Consider the following 23,997-nt stretch of genomic DNA (forward strand, 5'->3'; position numbering starts at 1 on the left):
GCCCCACACTGTGTGTCTGCAAGGCGTCTTACAGCCTCGGCTGGCGGATTCCTTTTGGATGGCGTCATTTGGCGCTGACGCACGATTCCCTGCCTTGCCCTCCCCCCCCCCCCCCCCTCCTGTCCGCCCCCGCTCCCCGGGCGGTGGCCAAGCCTTGTTCCGCCATGGTTCTCCGATGGCATGATCTGATAGTGGGAGCATTGCTCGGCTCTGGCCCCCACCCCCCGAAGTCGGACACTCCTTGCCAGTGAACGTGATGAGCACCTCTGACTGCTGTCCCTCCCTGTGACAGGGACCGGGACGGACACCTCTGACCGCTGCCCCTCCCTGTGGCAGGGACCGGGACGAGCAACTCTGACTGCTGTCCCTCCCTGTGACAGGGACCGGGACGAGCACCTCTGACCGCTATCCCCCCCTGTGACATGGACCGGGACAAGCACCCCTACCGTTGTCCCTCCCTGTGGCAGGGACCGGGACGAGCACCTCTGACCGCTGTCCCTCCCCATGACATGGACCGGGACGAGCACCTCTGACCGCTGTCCCTGCCTGTGACAGGGACCGGGACAAGCAGTGGCAGGGACCGGGAGGAGCACCTCTGACTGCTGTCCCTTTCTGTGACAGGGACCGGGACGAGCACCTCTGACTGCTGCCCCTCCATGTGACAGGGACCGGGACAAACAGTGGCAGGGATCGGGACGAACACCTCTGACTGCTGTCCCTTTCTGTGACAGGGACCGGGACAAGCACCTCTGACCGCAGTCCCTTCCTGTGACATGGACCGGGACGAGCACCTCTGACCGCTGTCCCTCCCTGTGACAGGGACCGGGACGAGCACCTCTGACCGCTGTCCCTCCCCGTGACATGGACCGGGACGAGCACCTCTGACCGTTGTCCCCTCCTGTGACATGGACCGGGACGAGCACCTCTGACCGCTGTCCCTCCCTATGACATGGACCGGGACAAGCACCTCTGACCGCTGTCCCTCCCTGTACAGGGACCGGGACGAGCACCTCTGACCGCTGTCCCTCCCTGTGACATGGACCGGGACGAGCACCTCTGACCGCTGTCCCTCCCTATGACATGGACCGGGACAAGCACCTCTGACCGCTGTCCCTCCCTGTACAGGGACCGGGACGAGCACCTCTGACCGCTGTCCCTCCCTGTGACATGGACCGGGACGAGCACCTCTGACCGCTGTCCCTCCCTGTGACAGGGACCGGGACGAGCACCTCTGACCGCTGTCCCTCCCCGTGACATGGACCGGGACGAGCACCTCTGACCGCTGTCCCTCCCTGTGACATGGACCGGGACGAGCACCTCTGACCGCTGTCCCTCCCTGTGACATGGACCGGGACGAGCACCTCTGACCGCTGTCCCTCCCTGTACAGGGACCGGGACGAGCACCTCTGACCACTGTCCCTCCCTGTGACATGGACCGGGACGAGCACCTCTGACCGCTGTCCCCCCTGTGGCAGGGACCGGGACACCTTGGCATGGACGGGACGAACACCTCGACCGCTGTCCCTCTGTGACAGGGACCGGGACGAGCACCTCTGACCGCTGTCCCTCCCTGTGACAGGGACCGGGACGAGCACCTCTGACCGCTGTCCCTCCCTGTGACAGGGACCGGGACGAGCACCTCTGACCGCTGTCCCTCCCTGTGACATGGACCGGGACGAGCACCTCTGACCGCTGTCCCTCCCTGTGACAGGGACCGGGACGAGCACCTCTGACCGCTGTTCCCCTCCTGCGACAGGGGACCGGGACGAGCCACCCTCTGACCGCTGTCCCTCCCTGTGACAGGGACCGGACGGAGCAACCTCTGACCGCTGTCACCTCCCTGTGACATGGCCCGGGAACGAGCAACCTCTGACCGCTGTCCCTCCCTCGTGACATGGACCTGGGACAAGGAGCCACCTCTGACCGCTGTTCCCCTCCCTGTACAGGGACCGGGAAGCGAGCACCCTCTGACCACTGTTCCCTCCATGGTGACAGGACCGGGACGAGCACCTCTGACCCGCTGTTCCCTTCCCTGTGACAGGGACCGGGAACGAAGCACCTTCTGATGCCGCACTGTTCCCTCCCCTGTGACAGGGACGGGACGAGCACCTTCTGACCGCTGTCCCTCCCTGCTGACATGGGACCGGGACAAGACCACCTCTGACCCCACTGTCCCTCCCTGCTGACCATGGGACCTGGGCCGAGCACCTCTGACACGCTGTCCCTCCCTGTGACAGGACCGGTACGAGCCAACCTCTGACGCCTGTCCCTCCCTGTTGAATGGACCGGGAACGAGCACCTGCTGACCGCTGTTCCCTCCCTGCGACCAGGGGACCGGGACGAGCACCTCTGACCGCTGTCCCTCCCTGTGACAGGGACCGGGACGAGCACCTCTGACCGCTGTCCCTCCCTGTGACAGGGACCGGGACGAGCGGATCTCGGCGCTGCACGCGGCCCAGCAGGCGACCGCCGAGGAGCTGCAGAAGCGCATCCAGCAGAAGCAAGAGGAGTCGGCGCGCCGCCACGAGGAGAACATGGTGCAGATTCGCCAGAAGGCGCTGGAGCTGAGCGTGCGCAGCGCCGCCGCCGGCAGTGACGACACGGGCGCCCAGCTGGCGCCCTACGACACCAAGAAGATGTGCACGCTCTGTAACGTGCTGGTGCGTCGGCAGAGACTGGTGCCGCGCGGGATGTCCTGCGATCCTCGTTACTCGTGCATTGTGGGACGCGTGTCTCGTGTTATCGTTTTGTTGAACGGATACTGTGTGTCGATCCTTTTTTGCGTTGCGCGTATCTTATCGATGCCCGTTGTTTTGCTGTTGTTTGCGCGTTGAAGCCGCGTTTAGCAGCACCTTTCAAGTCAAGGTAGTACCAGGTCTACCACATAAAGATAGTACCAGGACTACCACGTAAAGATGGTTCCAGGTCTACCACATAAAGATTATACCAGGTCTACCACATAAAGATAATACCAGGTCTACCACATAAAGATAATACCAGGTCCCAAAAGCTACCACATGCAGTGAAGATGTCTGAAAAATTAAGTAAGCAACGTTCAGTTTTTACTTCCATCTGGGTTTGCATCGCTGGAAATCATTGTGGAACGTCATAATTCAGTCTGGCTTGGGAGAGCGAGGTAAGGACCTGCAAGCCAAACTTGTGCAGTTTCTCCTCAAACGGCCCACTGCATGCCTGTGACGTATCGGCCGCCGCCTCTGGCCGCAGATCGGCTCGGAGGTGTATCTGCTGTCGCACCTGCGCGGCCGCCAGCACCAAGAGTCGGTGCGCGCCGCGGCCGGCGCCGACCTGGCGGGCGAGGAGCTGCTCACGTACAACCTGCGCCACATCACCGACGCCGCGCCCCAGCACATCATGAACATGACCTTCGACAAGGAGCGCCACAAGACGCTGCGCAAGCGCTGCAAGAAGATCAAGGCGCGCATGGTGGCCAGGTGAGCCCGGCGGCGGGGGCGGAGTCGGCGGGACGGCGGGACGGCGCGGGCCGCCCGCGGAGCGAGACGAGGCGTCGGCTCCGGCTTCCGTCCGGTCTCGGATGTGCGCAGTGCTTGGGTGGTGACCGGAAGGCGAGGTTGGGTAGCGGCTGACGTGTGTGGTCGTCCTCACTTGCAGGACGCTTGAGGCGGCGTGGGCGGGAGGCTGGTAGTCGCTTGGTTGTTTACTGTTGGTTTGAAGTCGTAATGGTCGTCTCGTTGAGTCGTCACTTTTTAACACTTTGAATGGTACTGACTGATCGTCTTGAAAGAACGAGCAGACAGCAATCGGTGCTCTGGCGTGGGTCGTGCGAGAGAAAAGTATTTTAGCAGGCCAAGCGAAATGAAAGTACTTATGTGTCTTACAAATGTTCAGGTACACATGTTGCTCAGTACGTGGGTTCTCAATGGCATGTCCCATGCGTGTGTTCTATGAGTTATCAAAGCTCCTCAAGATTTTCCATGGTGTGATATACCATTCTTGTCCTGTGCGCTAGAGATATGCATCGTTGGATAAAGGATCGAGGGTACCCTCCTGCATCCTTCAGCGATTCGCCGAGTCGTGGCGGGCGTCCGCGAGTCCCGTCTCCTGCTGATCCCACAGACAGGAGGAGTTCGCCAAGTCGTCGCAGGTGCGCCAGCCGCCGGTGGACTCGCCGCACCGTGCCAAGCTGACCAAGTGCGTGAAGGAGCTGAACAAGACCGTGTCCGGCCAGGGCCGCGGCCCGTGGCCGAACGCGGCCGTCTCCGCTCTGGACCGCACCCTGGGAGAGATGACGCGTGTCCTCGAGAAGGGGGTACGTCGGCGCTGATGACTCGCGCCGAGGCACGCCGTCCAGGTCCTCCTCGGATCGCTGCCCGGGCTGGTCGCCCAGCACGGCGTCCTGCCGCCGTTGGCTGCTTTGCGACCGTGGTGTTCTTGGCTTGAACGGTCTCATCACGGCGTGCCGGCGCGTAGGCACGCCGTGAACGATTTGCCGCATCAGCGCAGCTCGAATGTGTACTGCTATTTCTCAACCCCGCTAATCGGTACACCGCTGCTCGGCAACTGGCTCCGTCCTTGATGGGAGGCGCCTGGGAGGCCGTCTGTCCAGCGTGCGGCGCGCGCCCTCTGGCTGGTCCGCTCCGGGTCCGACCGCTGACCCCCGTCGCGACCGTGGCCATGCCCTGACTCGGCGCTGCACGCCGCCAGATTCGCGGCCGACCAGACGACCCTGTGCGCCAGCGGCGGCCTGGCCGTGCTCTCCGGCATCATCTCCGAGATCGAGCAGGAGCTGGCACGAGACGTCGAGATCGTGCCGGCCCGGTAAGCATCGCAGGGGGAGACCGGAGACCGCGGCACGCTGACGCCGTCCGCTCGCTGGCTCGTCTGCGGTCGTGCGGCCGCTGCAGCCCCCCCCCCCCCCCCGTGCTCAGCTGGGGGTGTCGTCCCCCTGCCCCCTGGCCTCGTGTGACCAGGCCATGTGTGGTGGCAAGCTTAACGGACCGGACAGTCCTGACTATCCCAGCGCGCAGCTCGTCATCACACCGACTGTGCGGGGGGCGGGGGGGGGGGGGGGAGGACCCCTGAGTAGGGCCGTGGGTTCCGTGCCAGACGTTCTAGCGGTGTACGGCTCGGAGCCGGGTCACTCGCGGGCCCGAGTCAGCATAAAAGACGGCTTGTTTGGGCCTTTCCAGCTACCAGTAGGCTGACTGGTGCCAATAACCCGCGATGTGTTTTTGGTAGCGTGGCCGTCGTAACACGTGCCGGTGGTCTGTAGGACTGACGGCCAGCATCGCTCTGTCGCGCTGGTGACCTGCACTGTTGTCAGCCTGCGCCACCGACCTGTAGGGTTGACACGTGTCGGTTGCCTGCGCCACCGACCTGTGGGGTTGACATGTGTCGGTTGCCTGCGCCACCGACCTGTGGAGTTGACCTGTATCGGTTGCCTGCGCCACCGACCTGTGGGGTTGACATGTGTCGGTTGCCTGCGCCGCCGACCTGTGGGGTCGACATGTGTCGGTTGCCTGCGCCACCGACCTGTGGGGTTGACCTGTGTCGGTTGCCCGCGCCACCGACCTGTGGGGTTGACTTGTGTCGGTTGCCTGCGCCGCCGACCTGTGGGGTTGACATGTGTCGGTTGCCTGCGCCACCGACCTGTGGGGTTGACACGTGTCGGTTGCCTGCGCCGCCGACCTGTGGGGTTGACATGTGTCGGTTGCCTGCGCCACCGACCTGTTGGGTTGACACGTGTCGGTTGCCTGCGCCACCGACCTGCGGGGTTGACATGTGTCGGTTGCCTGCGCCACCGACCTGTGGGGTTGACACGTGTCGGTTGCCTGCGCCACCGACCTGTGGGGTTGACATGTGTCGGTTGCCTGCGCCAGCGGCCTGCGATGGCGATCTCCCCAGGTGGCCTGTACCATTACACTATACTGCTGGCAGGTGCCAGTGACATTGTCAGTGACCTGCGCTGGGGCTCAGCCCCACGGGCGTGGGGGTTGAGCGGTGGGTGAGGTGGTCGACCTGCTCTGACGGCTATCCTGTGCTGCCGCCAGGACGGTGGGCAACGTCAGCCGGGCGCTGGCGGCCGCCTGTCGGGACCACGCGGACAACTGCCTGCACCTGGTCAACAGCAACATGGTGGGCGGCGCCCTCGACTTGCTGATGACCAGGTCAGTGATCGGGGATGATAATCTGTTCAGTGACCCGAGGTGATGACTTGGTTAGTGACCTGAGGTGATAAGCAGGTCAGTGACCTGAGATGATAACCAGGCCAGTGACCTGAGATGATAACCAGGCCAGTGACCTGAGATGATAACCAGGCCAGTGACCCCAGGTGATGGCCAGGTCAGTGACCTGAGATGGTAGCCAGGCCAGTGACCCGAGGTGATGACCAGGTCAGTAACCGCAGATGATGGCCTATCCAGTGACTGCACCGTAGTGCTCTCGTCGTTCTGTTGACGTCCAGCTGATTGAGACCTCGCTCTTCTTATGGTGGCCCGGCGTGTACGTTGTGAGACGTTGCCGCGACAAAATACTCCAGATTGTGACGACGTTAGGCTCGCCAGCCGGTTGAGGCATGGGGCTCCTTCGCCCGGCCGGCCGGTCGACCGCCGCCCCTGTCGGCTGGCGTGTGGACCGCCTGCTGCCTGACAGCCCCGCCCCTGCCCGCCACGGCCTGGGTCGGTGGACCAGCCCCGCCGCTGGGCTCGGGGCGGACGCGGCGGCGTGCAGTGCGAGCCCGCGTCACCCGGCCCGTGCCAGCCGCGTGACCCCGAGCCCTGACCGCGGCCGGCAGGCTCACCCGGCTGTCGTCCACGTGCGCGGCCGCCGGCGGGGTGCACTGCGACCCGGGCGCCGCGGCGCTGATGCAGCTGACCTCGGCCGTCCTGGCGGCGCTGACCCGCTCCGACCTGTCGCACCAGCGCTGGGGCGTGCTGCAGGACGTGTGCAGGTGAGGCGACGGCGGACGGCGCTGCTGGCCCACCTCCGGCGTACGTCCGACAGATGGGTTGTGAGTCGTGGGTCGAAGGGATGACGTCGGTAGGGAGCACGCTCTGGGGACCTTAGAAGGCTTGGGGACGGACGGCGCGGGCGGGCTTTGCTGGAGGAGCTAGCGGAGAGGCGGACGTGTATGCCGGTGGCGCAGTGTCTCCCGTGTGACTTGCTGCGGACTGATGTATTTCGCGTCATTCGTGGGAGTCTGCGGCAAAGGATTGCGTCATCCCCTGGCCAAGCTGTTTGCGTCAGCTTTACAGGCCGCCCGCGTCAGCGTTTCAACCCGAGCTTTATCAGGGATGGACCTTTCGGCACCTCCGCCGTTTTCGGTGACCTTCGCCGCCCCGCTGCGCATGAATCGCGCTGGGTTGTTGCGCCAACGCCCGTTAATCCTGCCTCAAGTGCGCTCCGGCCTGGGGTGTTTGCGCTGCTCATCAAGCGCGTTTGCTTTCGGCGTTTTGCGCAACGCTGGAGGGCCGTCTGCTGTTGCAAGGCGAGGAAGTCCTGCGTCGGTGTCGCTCGGCGTGGGTCCGATAAGTCGTCCGATTATGGTTTATGGCAGCGGCGGAAGCCGGCGTGTCGTTCTGCGCGGCGCGCTCGCAATCGCCGAGGAATGTGGAGGGTCGCGCGCTCTGGACGATGATGCGGCCTGTCGGCGTGACCCCTCTGCGTGTGTCCGATCCGCCCGGAGCCCTCCGGTAATCCTCCAGAGGTCGGCCGACGCATGCGATGATTGATGGGTCGCTCCTGTTTGTGGTGCCGGCCACTGGGTCTCTGGCCATTGTCAGGCCTCACCGGTGCTCTTTAGCTGTGGAGAACTGGATGTCGCTCTTTTTTGTTTCATCACGGCAGCTGTCCTGTCATCATCAGTGGTGAAACCCAGCCGGTACTTGCGTCCGATGGTGGTTGGCGGTGCTGCTGACAGGCGCACTGTCGCCGGGCCTCACTCCGACCGCACTCCCTCAGCTACCTGGTGTGCGTCGGCACGGTGGACAAGATGGCGTCGTTCTTCAGCTGCGTGCAGGGCGGACCGGACCTGGACCCGCACCTCAGCGACTTCCTGGTGCAGAGTCTGCGCCTGCTGCGCACCATGGCTGCCCTGCTCACCTCCAGGTGGGTCGAGTGACGTGATGGCCGCTCTCTTCTTCACTCTCTCGGTCTTCCGATCCTCGACTGGTGACGCCTGCCTCTCCCTCCTCTCCCTCCCCCCCCCCCCCCCCCCCGCCACTGACTGACGTTCTTTAGCGTCTCCCGGCGCGACCGCTCCTTTTGTACGTTGTATTGCTCCCGCTGTCTTTTCAGTACGTGTGACGATGTAGTTTGTCAGTTTTTTGCCCCTAACTGTAATGAATCGTACAAGAAGTGGTCGAATTTGGATGTTTGCTGTTGACGTGGATCTGTCGCGGCTTATTGACTGGCTCTTTGGTCTTTTATGTGGGACTTGCTGTCATAGTCCAGCTTGAGACGAGACCTTCACGTGCATCGCGCAATTGCTGCCTGCATGACGGCTGACAGGGTCAGTTGGCCGCACCTAGCGGTGCTCAGCGGAGCCCACGTGACACCAGCACCAGTGACCGATCAGCATTGTCATCTGATCCCCGTCCGTTATGACACGGCGCCACGCCCAATACGGCACGGTCCAGTCCCTGACGTCTGCGATCTGGCGTGGTCTGCTCCCCGAGTACTGACCAGGACGGCTGGGGGCCCTGGCGCCGCCCTCGAGGCGGAGCACGCTCCCAGCGGCCCGCCTGGCCGGCACCGTCGGCGGAATTGGACGGCTCTCCGCGCCATCGGCGCTATCACTGCGATTGTCAGTGAAATACAACTCACTCCAGTCGTATCGGCCCGGCTAGCCGTGATTTATTACTGTGACGTCACCGGACCTCTTGGACGTCATGCCCCACCGCGCGAGCGAAGCCTGTGCTTCCGTGGCCCGGGATTTTGTCCCTGTAGTGGCCGAAGTCCGGTCGGAGCTTTTTTTCTGCCCAGATGGCTTTTGAGTCATCCCAGCCATTGGCCGTGCGCTTTGTCGCTGTGAATGCTGTACGCTACAGTATGAGCTGTTAAAAGGCATTGGCGCCACCCAGTTGGTCGAGCTGTCCCCGGACGAGGAAATTCAGCGGGATGTTACTGACTGATGTCAGCACCATTAGTACCATTCATTGCGTATTATATGACGGTCAGGCTGTGTGAACTTAATGCAGGTAATCATATTGTTTTCGATGTGTCATCGGAGATGAATGCATATGAGGACATGGTGTGGAGCGCTCGATTTTCCCACTCGGGTGGAACAAACTTGAAAAGGAATTAGGCCAACAGAAAAATGGGCGTTTTTTGGGAAATTTTTGGTATTCCCTCGAGACTTTGAGTGTCGTCTTCATGATTTTCTCCGCTTACCCTGTTACAATGGTGCAAGGTTTTGTCCTCAGCATGTGTGGTATGGGTGTCCGGTTAGGGGTAATGCTACCTCCATTGTGGCCGCATGTTAGTCCAGTGTTACGGGTGAGGAAAAGCGCAAAATTGGCTGCCTTTCAGTGGTTCTGGGGTTGTTGCGGTTGTGTGTCCATGGGGCTTTACGACGCCCTCAGTTGCCGACGCGTTGTGGCGTTGCCTGTCTCGGACTCTGGCGGGAAGGCCAGGTGCAGCCGGGAATCCAACCCCGTACTTTCAGTTCACCAGGCGCGCAATTTAAATCGAATGCCCAACATTGGAGCATGTTGAGGCAGGCGTCATATGTGATGGAAAAGGTCCTTGTAAATGTTGGCACGCTCTTAAGCGCAAAGACTGACATCGGTAGCACAACTCCCTTTTTAGTAAATGCGCTGCTCATTACGTCATCGTTCCATTACGTCATTGGGCGTATTTATGACGTCAGAGTCGGTGCTGGACGGGCCGTGTCAGGACTGCCAATGTAGCGGACGGGCTAACTCACGTGTACTTCACCCCGCCGCAGAGTGGCGTGTTTATTTATGGGTGCGGGACAAACCCGACAATCGGCATGTGCGTGCGCTCTGGCCCTTTCTCATTGTATTGTACATTTTACGTGATAACTTGTCTTTACTTGCATTTGCACTCTCGGACTCGGCGTTTTTCTGAAGCCATTTGATTCCCAGTCTCATGTTCGTCATAGCTAGTAGGACCACCCGGATGTTTTTGCTATGTGTCACAACACGCGGCCCGTGGTCGAGACTTTCATTTAAGCCGTTAAATTGTTGGGGAGGTAACTGTTGTCCGTTGAGGCGGCCATTCGTGCATACTGACGTACTCCTGACGTAAATTAGTCAATCGTCATATTCTACTAGACCTTGAACGCTGTATGGGCATTGGGGAGGTGGAATTCGCGTGGCGTCTGTTTAACCTCATATATCTGGGTGACTTCAAAATAGGCGGCGTGAAATTGTCGGCACAAGTTGGCGTGCACCCAGCTCGGAAACGAGAGAATTTAAAGTCTTAAAAGGGACATAACGGAATTGCAGGGAATGATCTTAAAAATGGTTATATCAGCTCAAAACTGTATACATTTGTGGAGCAGTCCCTTTATCCATTACTCTTCTGGTACTGGTGTGTGTTATGGTTTATAACTGTCGTTGCAATGAGTATTTTCTGTTCGTTCTGGAGGTGCTAAAATACAAGTTTTCTAGTAAATTCAACATTATTGCCGCACAAGTGTTTTATCAGTCATGTTGTGTCTTAATTAGTGTCATTCTCAATGCGCTTTGGGATAAGCCTAGTAAGGTATGTTTTTGGTGCTTCTGACACCTTTGCGCACCTTCACACCCTCCCACACATCCAAAAGAGATCTTCTAAGGGGTCCAAAGAGCGACAGGGACACAGACACAGGCAGGTATTGGACAGCACAGGTTTTGTCAGCTGCACTACAAACACTGCTGTACGACACATTGGCGTCACGGTCAGTTCTCTTTTAAAAGAATGGGATGACGTCCGTCGATTTCTTGCAGCTTTTTAGTTCAGGAATACTGTTAAATATGTGGACCAAACCATCACATTAGGTCGCAATATTTGAACCAGTACGGAAATGCAATGGTGGAAGTACATTTGTTAGAACTTGTCGGTTAGCACAACAGACATGCTACTGATTATGGCTCAGCGACCCTCTCCGCAAACTGTAGAAACGGCAGCCACACTGGTTGCAGTTTGCTCCTGTTCGAACTTCTAATCGTTCAGAACATGATTGGTGGGTCATTTTTTATAATCACATTTCCTTTTTCAGTCTCCGAGCGAACAGCAGAATGTTTGGCGTCAAAGTTTTGCGGTACCAGTCTATTGTTGTGATTCAGTCGGTGTTGTGCCATCCGTTCGAATCGTCCGAGATTAATGCACTGCCGATAAAAAGTTTCGAAAGCCAAAGAAGCCACTTGGCTGGGCGAGACATTGCAAGGAGCTCGGTTTAGTCAGCCATGTCGTACAGCTCGGTGCAGTGTCGCCACAAGGTGGACTTCTGACGTGGAACCATTATCCTGTGACAAGCCACTTGTCTCACCCGCGCCACCCTCGCCGTTGCTCCCTGCGCTTTTCTCTGCCTCCTTGGCGGGCGAGGAGACCCACCGTCATCGCCCGGCACCAGTTATGACCCGCTGGGGACGCTCTGCGGCTCTGACCGGCCTGACGGCGGCCGCCGGGCAGGGGCCGCCCGGCCGGCCGGGTGCCGCCGGCCGCGGTGCGTCGGCCGCAGTTGACACAGTGGGCGGCGATAACGCGCGTCGTCTGGAGAGGCGCCGGCGGGCCGGCTCGCCCGCACACGGCAGCTCCCGGACGCGGCCGAGATAGCGCGCCGGCGGTGTGTACTGTGCGCGGGCTGAGCCGGGCCGGCCGGTCACCGTTCCGGTCAAGGTGGCGCCCGCCGGCTCCGATACGGCCGGCAGCCGGACGGCAGCGGCGACCCGCCCCGGCGGGAGGGCGCGCCAGCCGGCCGGTGCTGTTGTCCCGGCCCACGCTCGTGGCATGGCGTCGGGGAGGCAGTACAGACGGGGTAGGCGAGTGCGCAAAAGGGGTTTTCTCGGGCCGTGGGCGCTGAGATCTATCCTAGCATGTGGTAGTACCGCAGGTACTCCCGCCCAAGAGGCAATCACAGTATGTGGCCCACGACTCTCCACCACAAGTGAAGGCGATGTGTCCGACCATCCATAACCACTGCGATCCGTCCCATCTCACACCCGCGTTCGGACACAATGTCCAGTCTCCGTTGCTGTCCCAGGCAAAGGCGTAATACCTCACCGAGCCCTCGCCGGTTGTTATCGGCCACATTACCTAACTCATCCCCGCCCCACCCCAGGTACACGCACGGCGCCTGGCCCATATCTTTCTACTCCAGGTACAGGCGCAGTGCCGTACCCATCCCGCACGATCGCGGGCACTGACTTGGTTTCCAGCGCCCCCCCCCCCCACGTTACTCCAAGTAAAGACACGATGCCTGGCTTCCCTTCCTACCTTCCTGATGCAGCCAAACACAGCCGGGCCCCGTTCCACCGCAAACTCAGAGCCAGAGTCTGATCCGCCTCTCGCCGTCGCAGGTGCCCGCAGAGCTGTGCCTGACCCGCCTCCCGCCGCCGCAGGTACCCGCAGAGCACGCAGCGCAAGGACGCGCTGGACCGGACGGGCTTGATCGCCACGCTGCAGGTGACTCAGCTGGCTGGCATCGTGTCGATGCTGTACTCGGTGCTGCTGCGCCAGCACTCGCCGGCCCAGCGCGGTCAGACGCCGCCGCCGCGACTCGACGACGCCGCACTCCGGCTGGCCACGGAGGGGCTGGCCACGCTGCTCCAGCTGGCCCAGCTCGACCTGCACATGTTCCAGGTGCGGCCAGCGCGGGCCTCGTGTGGGTCTCATGCGGGTCTCATACCGATACACCATGTGTTTTGCTTTTGCAGCTACGTGCAAAGCCATTATTGCTAACGTCTTGAAGGCTGTCGATTTTCACGGACTGAATACTTGTTGTGAATATGGAATTATTAATTTAAACACATTGCAAATGTTATGACCATCGCTCGCATCAGGTGTGTTAGTATGTACACAACAATAATATTTCGTCTCTATCACTCCGTAAAACTATCGACTTGTCCTAAAAATCCGTCTGTCATGACCTGTCGAAGTTCGACCTCCCTACGTTATCTCAAGGTGACTCCAGAAACAGTCGCTGACAGGCATGTCGTGACCAGCCTCGGCCTGCTGAAGACGGATGTTTCGTTTTCTAACTTAACCGCGGCGATGTGTGTGACTGGAGTGAGCTATGAAGTGATCCATCACTCTGAGGCAGATCACTTTGTGGTGACGGGTGGTGGGCACGAACTGCCGGTGGATGGTCCAGAAAGATCAAGTGGAGGGAGTTTTTGGTGCTTGGTTGTTGGTGTCAGCCAGATTAAACTCACGAGCACCACATAATGATGCTAGTAAGCTTAAAAGTAATGTTACTAGTAAGCTAAGTAGCAAGCTTCCAGCAATGTGAAATGCCTCCAGCAATAAGGTACATTCGGGTGACATATCGTATACGAATATCACACAATTGCATGCGCAGAGGCGACGCCAGGCGATTATGTGAGGGGAGCTGCTGCGGTGTTTGCTTTTCAAATTGGCCGTGCAGCAGTACGGCGATAGCTTTCTTCTTCTCTGAACGTTGGCATCCCGTACAGGGGCAGCGCTAATATTTTGGGGGCATATAAGCAGCACATATTACATGTATCTTGGCACCCATGTCAGCACGGGTTATTGGTATCGTGGTACCCAAAGATTGCTGCTCATTTCCGGTAGGGTTCGGTATTGTGCGTAAGAGACGAAAACACTATGGCATACAAACACGGTTTTTGGGGCCATAGCGCTGCCGACTATCGTGTGCCGGTTTGCAGCAGCGTGGCCGACTGTCGTGTGTGTGTTTACAGTAGCGTGGCCGGCTGTCGTGTGCCTGTTTACAGCAGCGTGGCCGACTGTCGTGTGCCTGTTTACCGCAGCGTGGCCGACTGTCGTGTGTGTGTTTACAGTAGCGTGGCCGGCTGTCGTGTACCTGTTTACAGCAGCGTGTGCCTGTTTACCGCAGGCGTGGCCGACTGTCTGTGTGTGTTTACAGTGGTCTTGGCCGCTGCGTGTGCCTGTTTTTCACGCGCGCGTGGCCGACTGTCGTGTGTGTGTTTACAGCAGCGTGGCCGACTGTCGTGTGCCTGGTGTCTGTTACAGCTGCACAGCGTGGCCGAATGTCTTTGTCAGTGTTCTGCAGCAGCGTGGCCGACTGTCGTGTGCCTGTTTACCCACGTGCCGCTGGTGTGTTGCAGTAGCGACAGTCGTGTGCTTTGCAAAACGCCACTGTCGTGTGTGTGTTTACAGTAGCGTGGCCGACTGTCGTGTGCCGGTTTGCAGCAGCGTGGCCGACTGTCCTTTTCCTGTTCACAGCAGCGTGGCCGATCGTCGTGTGTGTGTTGCAGTAGCGTGGCCGAACGTTGTGTGCCCGTTTGCAGCAGTGTGGCCGACTGTCGTGTGCCTGTTTGCAGCAGCGCGGCCGACTGTCGTGTACCTGTTTACAGCTGTGTCTGGGCTTTGACGGCCGGTCGGTGGAGTTTCGTCACGTGACCAGCTACCTGCTGTGGTACTGCTCGCACCACGAGCGGCCCGACCTGCTGCACCTGGTCATTCAGTCCACCGGCTACTTCGCCGTCCGCTGCTACGACAACCAGGTCGGTGAGCGGCCCGGGCCGGTGCGCCCGGCCAGTTTGGACACGCCTTGGCAGCTGTGGTGCTCCTCATATTCAGTCATTGATTAGAATCCGTCTGCGCGGTGGTTATTACGGGCTCAGCCAGTGTGTTGACCGTGATGTCTTTGTCCAGCGGTTCAGCTCAGCCCGGTCAGAGAGAGACGTGTAGCGACGCGGCGACCTGTATTGGACCGAGTCTAGTGGCGTCCTGCCCCGACTATCCCAGGCAGGCGTGACATAGCATTTGGTTCGGGTGAACTACCACTCATGAGTCAGCTTGCATACACGCACCTATCAAGCATCCCGTACGGTCCGCCACGGGACGGCGGTCAGCGCCCGCGGCGGTAGGCCGCATTCCACCGCGCGGCCGAGGCCGCGCCGCGACACGGCAGGGACGGCATACCGTGCCGCCGGGCCGGCTGGGCTTGCTCACAACGTTAACGTAGTGCTGTAAAGTACAAAACAGAGGATTATGAAGTGAAACATATATATATATACACCACAATAAGACCATGCCAGATGCGGGGCAGTGACATCACATGCTGCTGTCCCCGACGGCCAGCTCCGCAGATCTGGCGCTCCAGGATGAGGCGGCTCTTTACGCAAACTTCCGCGAATTTTGGCCAGTCAGCACCCTGGGAGCTGCAGAATCCTGGCCGCTGGGGCACGGGTGTCGTGCGACTATGCATGCGCACGACCAACAAACATGTCCGCTGTAGCTGAGGACACTGGTTTCGGTGTAGGGCTCCCCGCACCTGTGCGCAGTCATGCCGGCACACTATCTCCTCCACCCTTGTGCAGCCAAGCGCTTGTAGCGCTGGTGGGATGTGTTCCGAGTGCCGTACCCCAGTCACAAGTCTGGCCCAAAGCGTAGTTTTTTAACACGCTTGTGCTGACACTTGGGGGGCTTCTCCTCAGACAGAAAGGCAGTGATGTATGTGTGGGAGATATAGGCATGGACTATGAGTTTCCGGACTTCGGCCGTAAAATGATAGTGGATCTGGAGGGATGATAGGATGGAGATATACCAACAGACCCCATGGATGCATGCGATTCTCACGCCAGATGCTACGCCAATGATTGTAAAGCCTTTACTTGGATGTTTGCCTTGGCCCGATAATGTCGTGTGAAATGGTTCAGCCTTTTCGGGAGACGGCTTGCTGACGATGAGCTCAGGAAAAGTTTGCTTGGATTCACCTTGTGACTGATAAGTACAGAACAATAATTGGAGATCAAGACTCCTGACTGGCCTCCTGATAGACCGGCGGCTGTCGATAGGAAGTCGTCAAGAAGTGGGGCGTCGTCAATGTAGGGCGAGAGTCGGCCATGGTTGAGAAAACAGGACAGGTCGTTGATGAAGAGTACGACAAGGGTTGGTCCGAAAATGGGTTCCTGGGCTCGTCGTGGATCAGTGGGAGGGGATCAGAGGAGCCGCCGTTTGTTTACGACCGCTGAGATAGCTCCGGAACCATTCCAGCTGCACACCACGCCACTTCATCGCGTCCAGGAGGACGCCGTGGTCGACGCTGTCAAAGGCTTTGCTCAGGTCGAGCGTAGTTGACGACGCAGCATGGCCGCCGTCAATATGCCTTGGCGTCCAGTGGACAGCGTCGAGCAGAGCGTCTTCTGTGGAATGGCACGGCGTATGCGCGTACCGGTACGCAGATGTGGCACGATGTCACGAGTTGGGAAAGTTGAGCGATCGTAAGAGACGGTCTCCTCCATGATCCTGAAAAGCACGGGTAGCATTGAGATCGGTCTGAAGGTGTTGAGGTCCGGACGGTGACAGCGGTGGCGGCTGTAGCGCTCCTCTGCGCGGTGGGGCTGGGGTGGACCCTGCCGCTCGGGGCGGTTGGCGGCGCGCCACAGGGAGCACCAGCGGCGGAGCGGAGCGCCGTTCACCACTCCGGACGCTGCCGTAACGGAAGCGACCGTCGCCCGAGTGACGAGCGTCCAAGCGCTGCTGGGGCGCGGCCGTCTCGGCTTGTCGGTCTGTCGGCTGAGACCGGGGCTGGGCCGGCCGCTCGAAAACGCGTGCGGCCGGCGTGCGTTGCGCTGGTGTCGTGCGCTGACCGGCGCGTGCCACGGACCCCCCAGCAAGGCGGTCGCTACCGCGGCGCCCCCGTGAACCCCGCGCCCATAAAGATGGGCCGCCGCCGGGGGCCGAGTTACGACGGCTCAGCGTCCGAGTGTTATTGCGGGTTCTTCACCTCCGCCCTCCGTGTTCTGGGAATGACCCGGCCGGTGCCGTGGCGTGGCCGGATCGGTGGCGGTAAGTGCTGCCGGACCCGTCCCGTTGATACGCGCGATTAGGCTGATGGCGGTCCCCTTGGCCGGCTCTTGCTGTTCCGATGCCGCGCGGGCTGAGTGGAGCTATCAGTGGAGAAGGCTCGCGCTTGCTCCGGTGCTGCTGGATTGTGGAGCCCGATAATCCCAGCGAAATCCTGATGTGAGAGACCATTTCGTGATCAGTTCATCGAAGAGGAGTGCTTAGTGATGATGCAACGGTTGCGTAGTGTTTGCGAAACAGTCGGTTTATCTGAAATTGCGCCGCGCATCTGGCTGAAGTGCAGATGCGAATTGAAGAGGAGTGTTTCATCGTCGTTAGTCACAAGGTGTTCGACACAGTCATGGAGGCATGCTCAGTACAGCTCTGCGCTGGTACAGTCGTCCTCAGATTTCACCTTGCTTGATGAGGCTTTTAATAGATGATGTTGTCACTCTGTTTCTATCGGGCTTGAAAAGGTACTTTTCAGAATAATTTTCAGTTGTTTCCAGAAAAAAATGCGGTATGAGAAGCTCTTGCAGGCTTGACTGAACTCCGGGAGCTTCTGGAAAGTTTTTAAGGTTTTCGTTGATTGCTGATAAACACTAACAAGGCGGGCTTAGCGAGCAGGTTTAAGTCAGGAACCTCAACGCGAGTCGAATGCATGCCGCATCTCTGCACTGGGTGAAGAGTGAGCACCGCGTTTAGTTCTCAAATGACAATCAGTTCTCGAACGCATCTTGCACTCATTTGAAGTTCTGTAGCATAAGCGTCGCAGTCTATTATGCCGATGGTTGCGAGAAGACCGACACGTATGCGGCGGCAGGTTCGGAGCCGGCGACCCTTGCTTGTAAGCCAGGCTGTCAAGCCGAGCCGACCGGTGCCCAGCTGCAACCGGAGAGCGTTAGCGGTGTCGGGCGTTAGACGCATGGCTGTGCGAGAAGCCAGGCGTCGGTGCGCGCTGTGTTCGCTTACACTCTGGGAAGGTGACCTACCACGGCGTCCGTCTGGACTGTGCAGCGAGCTGGGCTGCCAGGCGCTGTTCGAATCGGAGTTCACTTGCTTGCCACCACTCCCCGTGGACTGGCGGAGGTGACTTTATTAGATATTGTCGCAGGCATAACACCAGTTTTTTCTCGGTGCCGCTTGGCAGTGACCTGATGCCAACGTGTATGGCAGTCGCGACAACCGCCACTGTTTTCATTATTTAGTATTGTTTGGATGCGCAACAGTGCACTGTATTGTTGTGCCACCACGGCACTATATTGTTAGGCCACGAGCCACAACTCGCATTATGATAAGCTGGCAGCTCTTATGTTATATCTTAGAAATCAATGAATCAAGTTTATATCAGCTCACAGGACAGATAAATATGTGAGGCCCACGACATAGTGTAGGCGAATGTACATTGTGCAGATCACGATATAGGTAGCTCGTAAGTATTTGAAACTTCCGCGGCTTTGTTGCCTCTGAGTGACTTAGCAGCGCTTGAAAAGTTCCTCGCGCTGGCACCGAATCTAATTGACGTCATCAGGGATTTGTGCCGTCGTGTGTGGCGGCGTCACAGCTACGCGGAGTCAATACCGTCCGACGGAAAAGCACGCTGAACTGTGCTCAAAACGGTCTGGCTCGGTGTGTGCAGTTAATCACGCGGGATAGACTGTAAGCCATGGAGCCGCCCGCTAGGGGTGTTTGTCAGGAGTTGTGTCTGATGTCGGCGCGTAGGACAGATCAGGGCGTGAGGCCAACTGCGTGGTGTATGCGAATGTACGGTATGCAAATCACGAAACCATGCCAGCGCCCCGAGGTGCGTCTATACCTTTTTCGAAACCGTTGTAGAATGCAACACGCTGTGGCCTAATCCGGGGGAATGGGCTGCGAAAACTGTTCAGACATGGCCTAGTTCTCTGGGACTAGTAAGCACCCAGGATGCAAGACTTCGTCTTGCTGCACTTGGTCACAGTCGCAGCAACTAAGACGTTCATAATTAATAATGTCTTCGGCTGAGGCCGCTGGTCCTGGCTAGAGCGGTATTCAACCAGTTTGAAAGCAGTGCGATGTATGAAGCAGAACGTGAGCACTGCAACACCGAACCTTTGCATGCTAAGCTTTCATGACAGGCCGACTTTCCAGCGCAATGGTCAGACCGTATGGGTTGTCAGACCTGTTTTGTTTGCTGGCTTATGTTCCGTCTGGCACAACGTGCATGATGGTGATTGACAACACTCCCATGTACCATTATCTCGCTCGCCCGAAGCCGTGCAAGGCGTCGCCCTGATGACCCCCCCCCCCCCCTCCCCCTCTTACACACAGCAATTGGGACATTCCAAATGCATGTTATATGTAGTAGAGTGGCTCGTGCTCATGTGTGTGATGGTCCGGCGCGTGCTGTTCCGCTGTTGTCATCTTCACTGTGTCATGTCGCTGACATTGGCCCTACTGCCGGCATGGCTGGGTGTGCGTGCGTGCGTGCGTGCGTGCGTGTGTGTGTGTGTGCAAGATAAGTGCCATCGTTAGCGTCTGCGTTTGCGTTTCTGACGCTTATGTGCAATTCACGACTGCGAAGATCAAGGCCCTAGATAGGCTACGCTTTTGACTCCCTAGTTATGGTATACCCCTTATCCTTGGGGTGCGACCCAGCTGTGTGTCGTCATTGGTCGCTGGCAGTGTGTCCTGACCTATCGCACGCGCTTGTGCTGGTCGTGGCGATGAGTTGTCTCATTTCATGACCCGTCGCCGTCGCCTGATCCACAGGGGCCTCTGCGCCCCCCCCCCCCCCCCGCCCCTGACAGCCCCTTGGTCCGCTCTGTGACCGCCTGCTGCCCGGCCGGCAGATGGTGATCCAGAAGGGCAACATGCCGACGGTGCTGCAGCAGCTGCTGACGCTGCCGTTCAGCTACTTCAGCGACCCGACGCTGACGGCCGTGCTGTTTCCCACGCTGCTGGCCTGCAGCTTCGACAACGCCCAGACGCGCGCTATCCTGCAGGAGGAGCTCAGCTTCCAGGTGCGAGGCGGAGGGAGGGCGCTTATTCATCCATCGGCTGGCTGGCTGGCTGGCTGGCAAGGGAAGGAAAGATGATAGAGCCGCGCTTAGGGTGAAGTCAACTTTCTGTTGTACGGAACTAGCTGCTAGTTCCGTTGCGGTTTAATATATTAGGAGTACGGATATTTGTGCAGACAATATGTGACATTCAATACACCAGGAGGCACCGGTTAAACGACGTTTTCCGGCTAACACAGATTGTGTTGTCGAAACTCCGTTTTCAGTCTTGCCAATGCCCCCAATATTTGCTTGATAATGTTGCCTACCAGTATGTTCTGGTATCATGAAGGTCGATTATGGTCTGCGTAAAAATTCCAAACCCAAATGCAAAGAGGCCTGGAGCTCAAGGCCTTGCCTGCTGATGTTATGCAGTTTAACATAATTAAGTTTTCGAGCAATGTTTATGTATGGTCACGGACCCACGACGTGAAAAGTGCCCTACTAATTGTGTGGCTTTTCCAGATCCTTGAGGACTTTCTGAAGCACGAGTCGAGCCGGTCGTGTCACCTGGTGCGGGTGCTGCTGACGACGGACGAGGAGGGCGGCAGCGCGCGCTCCGACTGCGCCAGCATCCGCTCAGCCAGCGTGGCCTCCTCGTGACCCGGCGGCGGCGGCGGCGCGGCGGACGCGGGGCGCCGAGCGGTCCCGGCGGCCTCGGCGGCTCGGGCAGCTCGGGCGGCCTCGGGCGGCTCGGGCAGCCCGAGCCACGCCGCCGGCGTGACCCCGCCGTCCGCGTCAGCGGAGGCCCGGGCGCACGGCTGCGGAGTGACCGAGTCGGCGCCGGGGCGCGGTTTTTCATGACGGCGAGATTTTGAAAGGCTGGATTTCAGGCGTCCTCGACGGGCGGTGGCAGAAAATCGGGAGGTATCGGTTGTCATTAAACATTCCAGTCTGGCGGCTTTCCGCGCCGCGACAGCGTCGGTGACGACGGCGGCATATCATGCTTTTGGCATGATAAACTCTCATTGGAAAAGCGGAGGTAACGTCACGTTCTCCGACAAGGCCATGGGCGCATTACTGGTGGCATTTTGTAGCGCTGTGCTGCTCTTTAGTGCCAGTGACAGGGCCGATACTGACGATCGTTAAATCTAACACGACTCGAGCGGACTCGTTAAATGCTCACGCTACTTTAGCTGTGCCTCTCTGTGATGCGCAACGCTTTTGCGGGGGTATCAAGCCTCGTTAGAACGCGGGCGATGAGTCTGGTAACGTTCGCTATACTAATCTAATCCACATATAAACTCTAAACTTTGTGTTGTTCATGCGTTGACATATTTTCGCAATAAACGTTTCGTTAGTATGCACTTCGTGGTGTGTTGCATGCAATCTCAGCTCTCGTTTAAACTGGCAATGTTGATTTTGATGAGGCGTCGTCCCACACCGGAGGATTCAGGCTGAAGACCCAAAGTCCAATTTACATGAGTGAGCGCAAAGTTTTCAACGTGCACGCAAGAATGGGCACTAAGCAGACGTCAGATCAGCATCGTCGTATTGCCCGGAGGAGGGCAGCGGTTGCGAACCGCGGGGCAGCACGCAAAAATAGAAATGTGTGGTGTGTACTGCCCCCAGCTGAACAAGCACGATGCCATGCATTCAAATGTTTGCAAACACCTTCGTCTATAAACGTGAGCTTCACATATGCGTTATTTGTTTCTTTCGTCATCGTATGGCTTCTTCGCGAAACTGGCGTAGCGTTAAAGGGAGTACCACCTTTTTGTACTTTTCACTTATTGCTATACCAGATGTGTGACTTGATTAGGACTACCAGTTTTCTCGAAATCCTTTTGAATAGCTGAGAATTTTGATTTAAAGTAGCCGGCTCTGTGGGAGAAATATCATTCGACTCCCTGCTCACCACTATGGAAGTAATACCATTCATTTGCCTTGATTTTTTCCAACGTGTGTTCTGTAAGTCTGCGACACATTAATGTGTCAAAATGTTACCGTAATAAATGCTACGAAAGCCTGAAATGCTCTGCTTAGATCAAGAGACATGCCGACATGAAGCTTTTATACCGCGAATTCAACGAAATGTTATACAATGGCTTTGGTTCCTCCCCTATGGCGTTTACCACAGTAATTCTTTCGAGGCACACTTTGGCTTTGGGAATGGGGGTATCACATGATCTATGTGACATACCGGTTCAAACGTCAACCAATGCACTTCTCGGTAACAGGCTCTTGCTCGCTGGGCCAATCATAGCGTTCTTTTATTAGCACCATTAGAGATGCGCATGGCAGTTGTCATAACAACGGTGGTCGCGATTTCAGAAAAGAAGCGTGGTGTTGTTATGAAGCGTTTACGGTGCAATTTTGGCTCGAAGATAATTAGAATTACACGTTCATATAACTTGATTGCGGCTGCTTTGTCACTACTCAGTGCTATTATCTGACGTAGCTAGTCCTGAGGTTTCTTTTAAAAAAGATGCTTCAAAGTTGGGACACATCCTTTAATAGAAATGTTACATATTCGAAGATATTGAACCAAGCGTCAGATATAATGAAATAAGCTCACTTATAACCGTTGTTTAGCTTTTAAGTGTAAAAACTGCTAAATAGTGCAATTTCCCTGGTTAGTAAATGTGCTCTTCAGCACGTCATTGTTTGATTGCGCCATCGTACCTTGAACAGCATTTATAGCTGATTGACGGCCGTATTTATTTCATTATTTGTGATACACAGACTGCTTTTTGCATGGTGATGGGCTGTGCCGAATTGTAATACAAGACGATTGAGGCGATCATTGCTTTGAAGTACAGTTGCGTGGTATGGTATCCATCTGGATGCACCAAAAAGTGCGCTGGCGGGGAATGAAATTGACGCATGTTTTGCAGTGGTTCACAATGAAAGAACTACTGGAATCGTGTTGATTTGTTTGTGCGAAGAAATCTGGAAGGGAGTTCATCCTACGTGCCCAAACAGATGCCGAAAATCTTATCGATGTGACACATGTACAACGTTGGTCCTAGCTCACATTTACATTGGCAACATGACCCAAGACGGTGTGCACAGCCTGCAGCTGGTGTTGGTGCAGCGATTGCCCATTGCCATGAGTCTCGTTTGATTGTACGCAATCTCGGAGTATGTCCTGCATGGCCGCCTGTAACCGCGTCGCCAGCTGGGCACGCCCGACCTCGGGCGGGATCCGCGGACCTGGCCGAGCGACTCGCCGAAGGACAGCGAGCACCCCTCTGGAAGACTTGGGATCGCCCGGAGGTGGTCGTTTTCCGCTCGCGCTCGCCAAAGTTGTAGTACTAGAGGGCCGTTAGATGTTCGCCAGAATTGTTTTGTTTACACGTTATATACTTTCTACAGATGTGTGATCGTCAGGTGTGATAATGTCGATTTATCGGAGTTTGGTGGTCATTGAGCTCCAAAAACGCCTCGTCTGATGTCGGTACCAACCTCGTTGCCGAGGTGGTGGCACTTGTTTTCGAGGTTAAATTACTTGGGGCCAAGTCACCATCATCCTGTTCATTCGGGTTTTGATGGCAATGGTGGTAACTTCGAACACACCCGTAGCCAGCCTACAGCAGCGCTGGCCACAGACGTGTGCTGAACCGTTCTCCGACCATCGGAAAGCATGGCTGTATAGAGATCATGTTAGGGCCCATTTGCCGAGTCGAAGAATAAGGTTGAAATGTATTCGCAGCCAGATAATAGTTTTTTTGATAACGGGGGAGGCAAACTTGTGATAACATTCGTTTTGATCGCGACATCTTTTTGTTGTTTCTATACGTCGGTGAAATGTCTTCCAGAAATCGTGTCACGGCTCTTGGTACAATACAAAGTGCCAGAGTCGACGTCGATGCGCTGTAGGCGTATCGACGTCGACTCCGTGGGGCTGCGGGCGGCTACAGCGCCTCTTATTTTGTAATGCAATGTATTGCTCACCTTGTTCAATCGTCGCGGTGAGCTCATCTCGAAATGTCAAGTTTTGACAATAAACAACTGTTTGTTGGATGACATCGTTTTACCAGTATCTTCTGGTATTGAAGTTCGAAGTTCAGTCAGCTTA

At 57.5% G+C, this 23,997-nt stretch overlaps 1 protein-coding gene across 1 annotated transcript in view; it reads left to right on the forward strand.

The window, feature by feature from the left end:
- ssp3 (SCAPER domain-containing protein short spindle 3) overlaps positions 1 to 20,579 on the forward strand; it is a 28,716-nt gene extending 8,137 nt beyond the window's left edge. Inside the window, 12 exon segments of the mRNA XM_037226384.1 lie at positions 2,420 to 2,660; positions 3,226 to 3,452; positions 4,096 to 4,288; positions 4,684 to 4,797; positions 6,030 to 6,146; positions 6,773 to 6,811; positions 6,813 to 6,928; positions 7,939 to 8,085; positions 12,546 to 12,786; positions 14,502 to 14,651; positions 19,770 to 19,940; positions 20,442 to 20,579. Of these exon segments, the coding sequence (XP_037082279.1) occupies positions 2,420 to 2,660; positions 3,226 to 3,452; positions 4,096 to 4,288; positions 4,684 to 4,797; positions 6,030 to 6,146; positions 6,773 to 6,811; positions 6,813 to 6,928; positions 7,939 to 8,085; positions 12,546 to 12,786; positions 14,502 to 14,651; positions 19,770 to 19,940; positions 20,442 to 20,579 (1,894 nt within the window).
- The last annotated feature ends 3,418 nt before the right edge of the window (positions 20,580 to 23,997 follow it).

The sequence above is a fragment of the Pollicipes pollicipes genome, unplaced genomic scaffold (assembly GCF_011947565.3).
Source record: "Pollicipes pollicipes isolate AB1234 unplaced genomic scaffold, Ppol_2.1 Scaffold_5724;HRSCAF=6776_pilon_pilon_pilon, whole genome shotgun sequence".
Classification (NCBI taxonomy): domain Eukaryota; kingdom Metazoa; phylum Arthropoda; class Thecostraca; order Pollicipedomorpha; family Pollicipedidae; genus Pollicipes; species Pollicipes pollicipes.